The following is a 9,764-nucleotide window of genomic DNA, read 5'->3' as shown; positions in this document are numbered from 1 at the left end:
GACTTGTCTGACTGATGAACCCTATGGGGATTCTGACTTGAACGCGCTTGTGAATAAAACCCGTGCAATTCAGGACTGCTTGGGTCTATTTGATTAAGTAGCATGGCGCACGACATTCGTAACGTACTGTGGTCTGGTACGGTTCATTTACCAGCTAAGTATTCTGCAATAAACCTCTGACACGGTGGCCTACTAGCGAACACAACTGACCAACAGGTTCTACCTAAAAATTTTTAAACGTAAAATTACAAGTGCGGGACATGCTCATTTCGATAGTTTTACGCAAGAACAAATGAGATAAAGAACGGATATTCTTCCACAAAATTAGCATATGCATTTTGAAGCAGTTCTTTGTGATTTCTTGGCTTGTTTCAGCCTGATTATCTTCATTCGTACCAGCAACAATTATTTTTTCCAAGGTTTGAATTGCATCTTTAGGGTTGTTATTTGTTTTGTCTGTGGTGTATCTGACCACTTGATTGTGACAAAATAACGTCCTGCGAATCCAGGCTTGCTGAGCCATTCGAATGACTGGAATGCAACTGGTGAGTGAAGTGCATTTCATCATGAATATGATGAGGTTTGTCCGATTGAAATGATCCATTTCAGGAGCGGCCTTCAGTTGTTCATTCGCCTTAGAACCTTGCCAAACTTGGAAATATAATTTTGGTTGGAGTCGCAAAGCGATGGACAGATTGTAAAACCATCAGGTGGTCGGCTCAACATGGCGGGGAGATCAATAACTTCCTAAAAACATTCTTGCGTCGACGAAAACGATTAATGGGATATACAACTATGGTGCAGTCAGGATAAATCACGAGTGGTCATTCTGTTTTCCGTACATGGCACGATCTTCACATCATTCAGATCAAAGGGATACTCTGCATGTTCAGTGAGCTTCATTCGCACTCATAGAGCTTCTCCGAACACGTGACACCATGGACTAGCAAATATTCGCTCTTTCGATGATGGTTGACTCTCAAATGTTTGCCCATCTAATTATCATTTGTCCTCCCTTTTATCACATTCGTCACATTCGGGTTGCTCTACAGAGTCAAAACGATTTTCAGCTAGGACGATTCGTGTCCGCGGTACCTTCGGTTGCATGCTGTTTGGATGCCTAATTTATGGAGAAAGCACCACAAAATATCCATTTTGGAGACCGACTTTCCAATGTCATAAAGCGAACGAAAACTATTCACCTCACTCATGCGTCATAGAAAAAAGTATTTTTCTTGGGTCAATTGAATAACATACTCATATATTATAAAATTCCCATCGATTTTGCACAAAAACATAAGGTAGTTCTTTTAAGTCTGAACAGATCATTGACTTACAGTCGGATCTACATGTTCTTGCGCTCCTAGATAGTCCAATTGCTCGCACTGTGTGACACGAAAGCTGTAGACACAAAGTAGCAAGCTGTAGACACAAAGTAGGAGAGTGTATGATACGATTAACTTCAGCATGGTCACTAGAGCTTCCACAAATCAATGGCATTTTGCGTTATTTATACTGGCTGCCAGTGGACTTTCATATCGTTCGCGATTTGCACCTGGCTAGTCAAAAGCGGTATAAACGCACTCTGGATTTTATCATTTTGAACGTTTCAAGCGTAAGCGCATAAAAACAGCACGCGTTCTGGCGTGGACTTCATTCTCGGCGATACATGATATACTATTGAGCCGAACGAAAAATGTGTATGAGAGTTAATCCGGCACGTAGTGAGGATACCTGGAGTCAATCGATTTTTGACGGCTTTAATCAAAGTGTTCCACGAAATGCATTTACCCCATATTAGTGACTACAGCTAAAAGTAACAGATGAGTATCGCGAAATACACTCACCTGGAACCCAGCTGGATCTTTCGTCTATGATGTTTCCAAGCAACTGAATGTGCTGCACCAGGACGCTTGTTCAATGTCTTTGCGCCCGTATAGACGTAAGACACTACTTATAAGTTGCTCAAAATTATTCGACAGCCCATGACCGGCTTCACATTCGTTGGGGCTCATCAGGTGGACGCAGTCCCCGACTTTCCGTCAACCTTATGAACTACTTGAAACCAAATTTCACGAAATTGGTGAACTACACTCATTTGCAAACTAATTTAGTTTTGCGATAGACTCACCTGGAATCTCTCGTTTATGATATATCCAGGTAACTGAATGTGCTGCACCAGGCTGCCTCATGTTCCAGTCTCTACGATATTCGAGAAATCATGGTACACGTAAATCGAAACACTGAGTTTCTTTCGATGGGCAACGCGGATAACATTCATTAGGAAAACCAAGATTGTAGGCTTTCTGGGATTTCAGGCACCGATCATCCTCAAATGCGGGATGAGAATTACCATGTAAAAACTGCTGCTGTTTGGATGAACGCACGACTAGTTTCAGAGTTTTCCGACAATCCTGGGATCCGAAATTTCATCTGACGAATATTGCTAGTGAGAAGTGTATCCTAAAAGAACTGAATCACGTCCTCCTTGAGCACTCGTTTTAGCTGATGATTTGTTTGAAGACCTGAAAACAACCAACGACAGTGGTACGGCCATGTGATTTTTTACCGGTCACTGACGCAACGTTCAGTTCCAACGTTCTCTGAATCCCTCGGTGCTGTAACCCCTAATCATTAAGCTGGCGCTCGGTATTCGCGCAATGGAGTTGAATTTTCGAAAGCCGTGTTGTGTCTCTGATAGACTAAAGAAATCGGGCAATTAAGTTCAGGGTATCAGTCCGAACTTTCGAGCCCATTTAGGCATCTCGGGGTCGCAGTATTGCTTGGAAATCGTTCCACCAGATTTTTCCGCTACACCTGTCATTGCTTCGGTGGACAATGAAATTCGGTGAGCTGCAAATGTGAATGTAGATTAGGATGGTTTTTGGTTTGAGCACATATGCGACAAATAAATAAATAGGCGAGAGCTCTCGGAATCTGGTGAACAGAGAAAACGATGGACCTGGAGATTGGGCGTTTCCAAGAAAAGACTCTCACTTTGATAATAGAAATCATAACCAAACCAGGAGGTCCAAGTTACTTTCGGATGAACAGCAAAGAAAAATGACAAATCAACATCGGCTACGCGTTGACCGTTGGTCTCTTCACCTGGAGTTATTGGTCTTCAAACGTCACCAATCTGGGTAAAACCGTCAGGAGGCAGTGAGAAGCTTTGTCATGTTAGTGGTTTCAAAGAGTACTTCGTACCCCTTGATATGAGTAACCAACCGTATGACATCGGTCTCATCATGCCACTGGGACATACGCAGTCTGTTTTGCGTCGTAATCTGAACCCCATTAATTTGTGCGGTCGTGTCCTTATTATTCACCTATCTATAGTGTGATCATTCGTGCTACTTGCCTGGATTTTCTTGTCTGATTTTCCGCACGCTTAGTCAAATCAGTGCCTTTATTTATTCATTTTGAGATATTAATTTAATCAGAAATTATCCGTTGTGTTTGGGCTCCCTTCTTTCGTCTATGAACAATCTTCATGTCCTCTTCTGGCATGTTACTTATTGATCCGAAAGTTGTGCTAATTATGAGGACTTCACCACTTGCGTCATACTTCAAAACGCACTCCATGGACAGACTAAAAGTGTTATATGACGGTTCAGTAACGCCCGTAATTATTTCTTGCTCCAGGTGGCTGTTTTCTGGAGTAGCCCTCCTGCGAAGGTTGTTCATTCTGCTTCTAGAACCCATTTCGAAGCAGTTTCTGATGTTTTTCTACGTACGTTTCCGCTCTGGCAAGCTTATGGCTCGGTGCTGAGAACTTAAATTGTAGTGAAGCGCCCTTATTACCCCTGCGCCTTTCAGGCAAACGGAAGCCGCTGGATGATGTGGACACACCCAGTCGTCGAATACTGGGGAAGGTATAGATGCAACGTTTCAGTCTGTGAATCCACGCACTCGAGCCCGACCATCAGATCGACTTCGACAGTATATTCACACTGCAGTGAGCGGGTAGGTGTCAGGATGCGCCCAGACATGGAAAAAAAGAGTGACGGATTCCCAAGGTCACCATCAGTACGACATGTTCGAAAAGCAGGTGCGTTGGTGGAGCGCACCAAGCACAGCTTAGCAACATAAGACCAGTGGAGGAAGGCTGAAATTGTTCACGACCGGAACACCGCCACTGGCTGTACTGAACGAACAAGTGAACGACCATATTTGGCCACTTGGTCATCCTATATATATGCGCAGAAGCTCTGTATGTTTTGTCCTGACAATACAGCGGTGTCCCGAGTTCTATGTCTTCCTACCGCGTGGTCTGGCATACTCATTACAGGCGTAACCAGCAGATGGCCACCCACGATACAACAGTAGAATACACGTAGGAGCGACGTTCTTTATAGCTCTGGAGAATGAAGCATATCTGGACAACAGGACCTGCATTCCAACGATTGTAAGAGTGTTTTAATAATGGTGCCAAGTGCTCCAGAATATCTAAGTACAAATTGTCGTTCCACTAGGATATTTTGACTCAAAGTTTCCATGTTTCACACCAAATAGCAGACAGGTATACCTGGAACTCCTCAAAAAGAGGGGGATTACTAAGGACGAGTGTAAGCCCAAATCGAACAATAAAAATATTTGACCAGGTTATACATCCAAACAATAGATTGAAATCCCGGAATAGAGGAAAAACAGCCGTTTAATCGATTGTTCAACAAAAGTGCAAGACCAACCAATCAAATAGGGGGTGTGATACCATGAGTCGTGGCCAGTTTAGAAGGAGACCACAAAAACACAGAAAGGAAAGCCATTGAAACAAAAGTACCTGGATAACAGCCTGTGAAGCTACCACTAAAAGTACTGGTAATCTGACCTTTCTTTGGTCAGTTACATTAGCACAAACACAAAGATGCGTGTTAGTGCTTCCTAGAGATTTTTTCACGGCTCACGAGTATCGTTAAGTATCGTTAAGCCAGACGAAAACCGATTATAAGCAGTCAAATAGCAAGCACTTCCGGTAAAAGCTCATCTTCTAAAGCAGACGGTTTGAATTAACCTAAAGCAAAGAACAAATTCACTATCTTCTAAGGTTACCCAAGTTTCACCGCTGTTCCTCGAGTTTGCCGACAATCACCTAGTTTAGCATCGGATGCAGCACTCCCCTGATATGATAAGCCGTCGGACTGAATAGAACACAACTCAGGTTCCCTCATTCCTGTACCACAGGCCAGGCTGAGACGAGTTTGCGGATTCTCACCAAAGGATACGCGGTCCGGATCCTCTAGGGTATAAGGACCCGTACCAAAAGAAGTCACCCTCACCGTCCACGCCATCTAAAAATCGAGGAAAACCTCAACTTGGTCTGTGATTGAAAGAACTCCACAAAACAGGACTGGTACAATCATCCAACGTTTCGGTACTGTTATCGATTGAAAGGTTAATTGATGACGCTCAGCCGGCCGTGTAAAACTCATGTCTCGGGACGTCACATTCAATACTGCCGTATTTTGGAATATGTTTCCATCAATTTCAGTGACACTTATACGTGACGAGTGTCTGGTTCACGGTTTTTTTTCAATCACCAGTGTGATCAAGACCGTTTCCACTTCTTTGCATAAGCAATCGGTTGTGAATGGACGCTGAATAAATCTCAAGCATGTCTGTCGTTCGGTGTGGTATACCGGAGTTTATAACCCTGGGACCAACAGCGTTTGCAGATCGCTTCTGGTATTTGGTATCCGTTTTACCCATTTTATTTATAAAAGCAGCATACTGGGACTTTGTCTACTACATGACCATCAAACTGGTATTTAAGCACAGTGCAGGTTTTTTTCTGATGGTGTTGCGGATAAGTTAACACAATGAAATAAGCACTTTGCAGTACCACATACATTTTACGTCTCAGACTCTCTCCCTTCTTGTCCATCAAGGGAAGTAACACCTACGTGCACGCCTCAGCAAAATTGACTAAGAAATAAACTTCCACCTTTCATTGGCTGTTCATGGCTCTCAAGTTTACAGTTGAGAGCGTTCCGTGGGTCCACATCCGCCCAAAGATAGGTATAAATGCCTCTTGATCTTGCCAGACGCAGCAGGTAAGGCTAAGCGTAAACGTTTTCTCCTGGATAGCTAATAACTCGTTCCTTCTGTGATTTTGTATCATGGATTATTTTGATGTCTGAAATTCCCTTTGTTTCCTATGTCCCTGCTCCATTTTCGCGTTTAATGCAGGCGTGTGAACTGGCGTTTATTTGTCCGTACCAATTCCTCTATTTGACCTTGAGGTCATCCAGCCATTTTGGGGCCAACCCTATGCACAAGCGACTATCTCACGTTGGAGACTGTTTGCGCAGTTGGTTCGCACTTTCATAGTCCAAGCGCACGACTTGTTTTGGACGAGTATCTGGTGTATATTTTCTGCACACCGATTGCTGCCGGCTGCCTTCTGCATAAGGCTTATCGGTTTTCTGGATGATGAGCTTCAAGATATCCCGAGAATTGTCCACTGGCTTTTATCTAGAGTAAGTGGCCTTGCGCATTTCCCAATGTATCGGCCGTACCAGTTAATAGCATTTGAAAATTCTTTGGCCCGTTGCATTATTTTGTATTCTAATAAGATACAAATTCGGGTTCTAAATACCATACATGATAATTTTGCGACGTTGACCTTGATTAGACCTTCATGGTCTCAATGATTATCCTTTCTGGCCTGCCATTTGGCCTGTTTTCTGATCGGCATGAATCCGAGTATAATTCTATTCGGCCTCGCGCCGTAAATCTTGTTCGTTTGTCCTTACAGTGAGTTCCAATTATTGAGCCGTTGGTCAGAATGCTGACCGACACTGACTCGGTAGTATCATTGACGTGACAGTCGGCCGATCGCCACAGTGTGCAGAAAGCGTCGGTTTTGATATGACGGTTGGTTGAATCGCGTGTGAAGTACCGGGTTCCAAGGAGCCCCCATCCGTGTCTCCTACTTCCATGTACCACGATCATTTCCCAATATATCGGCCGTACCAATTAATAGCGTTTGAAAATTCTTTTGCCTGTTGCAGTATTTTGCATTCTAATAAGATACAAATTCGGGTTCTAAATACCACACATGATAATTTTGCGATGTTGACCTTGATTAGACCTTCATGGTCTCGATGATTATTCTTTCTGGCCTGCCATTTGGCCTGTTTTCTGATCGGCATAAGTCCGAGTATAATTCTATTCGGCCTCGCGCCGTAAATCTTGTTCGTTTGTCCTTACAGTGAGTTCCAATTATTGAGCCGTTGGTCAGAATGCTGACCGACACTGACTCGGTAGTATCATTGACGTGACAGTCGGCCGATCGCCACAGTGTGCAGAAAGCGTCGATTTTGATATGTCGGTTGGTTGAATCGCGTGTGAAGTACCGGGTTCCAAGGAGCCCCCATCCGTGTCTCCTACTTCCATGTACCACGATCTTTATGTTTACTAGATCCATAGTTAGCTTCCCTATCCGCATGCAAAGAAATTGGAGAATGTATTGTCCCTAAACAAATGTGTATCTGTACTCATGTAAAAAGCTTTCTTCCAGTCTGTTCAGCATATTATTTGTTGCGGTCGGTGGATCCATTGGATACACGACACTGTTTCTTGTGGCACACACCACCTTGTACTCCGGTTACGAGGTCAGTTTGCCTACTATAGTTCCTGGATTCTGGATTAACGAGGATTTCGTCCCATCGAGGAGTCTTTGTATCGATCCCCATTATGTTCTCAGTCAACGGAACGAACATCCGTCTAACTGGTTGAATTGGTTCCAAGTAAAAGTGGATGAAAATTACTTGCAAACATGTGGCAGTTGTGGGAGAATGGTGGGCCGAATACTTACAACATAGTGGTCAATGGTGTGTGGCGTGGAACTTACTGCAAATGGGTAGACGTGTGGCCTAACGACATGTACATACAAAGTCAAGTAAATTTCAGACTGGAAGATGTAACAAGACCACCACTCTCATGTTTCAAGAACTGGGTCATAGTCACTGCTTAGTCGAGATTAGCGGGCCAAAATCACGTGGCATGCAGTAAATTGCCTTGCAGTCCAAACTCGAAAGCGATTAAAAGTGAAAATCGGAACTACCGTACAAAACGGTTTTCGTCCACGGTCCATGGACTGCTGCACCGAGAACAAAGTCCACGCCGGATCCCATGGTGTTTCAAAACGTTGGATATGACAAAAAATTCCAGAGTCCGTTCGCCGAGAATCTGAATGCCAAAGTGCGAATCTCAACCAACATAAAAGTTCACTGGCATTCGGTATAAATGATGCGAAATTCAGTGGTTTGTGGAACATTTAGTGGGCATGTTACTGCTGTTTATATCATACGCTATTCTGGTTTTCGTCAACAGTTTCCAAGACGCCCAGTGTGAAGAACTTGAAGATGTAGGACTGCGAGAACATGTACACTCAATTGTGAGTCAATTATCTGCTTGAACCATGCAACCACTCTCCCTGATTAACAAAGATTCAGCTTATTTGCTCAGCAATGCAAGTTTGACGAATTATAACTGGCAAATTACAACTGCATGGTGAACGAGTGAGAGTCTGCATACGTTTTTGGATAATGGTGTGTACATATTTTAACCAGAACCGGTGTGAATTAATAAATAGAGATCAATAAATCACGACAAGAGAATGATTGTTACCCTATGGTACCAGATGTTCAAGGAGAGTCGATGAGTTTGGATGAAGGTCATCGAACATGCTCTGAGTGATGAGAGGAGCATTCCGCGTACCGCGAACATAAAAACAAATCTTTAATGAAAGCACGGCAGGTTATCCCGAATGAACTACAGTCGTATATCACTTCAGTCGTTTCCATCAACCCAAGAAAATTTTCAGCAGGTTACTGATTCCCTCGCTATGTTCCACTGGCAATCGGATCGTTTTCCCGTCTACTCATCGCTTTCCAACATTCGACAGTATGCACTCAAATTTATATTCCCAACTGCAGGCAGTCCTGAGTCGACCTGACAAATGAAGGCCAGTTGGACAAACCTCATCATATTCACGATGAAATGAACACTCACCTTTACTCACCATTTTTATATTTGATCATTTGTACAATCATTAATGCATGGATGTGTAGACACCTTATTCCGTCACGACCAAGTGCTCGGTTCCTTGAATCTGGGACTAACACACCGGTGTTTCATTCCAGAACACCTATCTGACAGAAGGCCTATAGGTTTTGGTAAAATATATTGATGAAATACAGTTCACCAAACAAACCTGTTGATCCTGAACAATAAGCGCATTTAATTTAACCTGCAAGCTCTTACCAATCTCCATATGCGTTTAAAGGTTTTTCGCCTGATTTTATCCGATCGGTTAGGTAAATCCTTCGGATGAACATCGGTCTGCCTGTTTTTGTCCATTTCGTTGGCATGACTGAGAGACATTTTCGTCTACTTCACTTCGACTGAACATCCTCGCATCCATCTAGATTCAAAAAGCTTATGCTACAAGAGGGCTCTGAAAAAAAGAAGAATGCTAACTTTTTGCTGGATGTGTTCGGATCATCGTGAAACCTCAAAGAACATGAGAGGATCATCCCGCGCTTACTGATCAACAGAATTTTCACATATCGTCTTCTTACTCCAGACTGGAGCACGTGGATATCTGGGAAGACATTCGAAAATATTGGAATCTGACGGCCTAATTCACACTTTCGGGGCCAAGAGGGAAACTGCAGTACAAAAAGCGCAGAGGCCAACAGTCAAGCATGTGGGTTTTGATGATACGCGTCTCCCAAAGAACTTTGATGCACGATCTA

General features: G+C 43.4%; 1 protein-coding gene across 1 annotated transcript in view; it reads right to left on the bottom strand.

Annotated features, from left to right (window-relative positions):
* T265_14786 (hypothetical protein) overlaps positions 1-5,291 on the bottom strand; it is a gene marked incomplete at both ends in the record, with an annotated part of 16,817 nt that extends 11,526 nt beyond the window's left edge. The window contains one exon of the mRNA XM_009175235.1: positions 5,093-5,291. Coding sequence (XP_009173499.1) covers positions 5,093-5,291 — 199 coding nt within the window. The remainder of the gene's footprint in view (positions 1-5,092) is intronic.
* Between the last annotated feature and the right edge of the window lie 4,473 nt (positions 5,292-9,764).

This window comes from Opisthorchis viverrini, assembly GCF_000715545.1.
Source record: "Opisthorchis viverrini unplaced genomic scaffold opera_v5_266, whole genome shotgun sequence".
Taxonomy (NCBI): domain Eukaryota; kingdom Metazoa; phylum Platyhelminthes; class Trematoda; order Opisthorchiida; family Opisthorchiidae; genus Opisthorchis; species Opisthorchis viverrini.
This window is presented reverse-complemented; position numbering and strand designations above follow the sequence as displayed.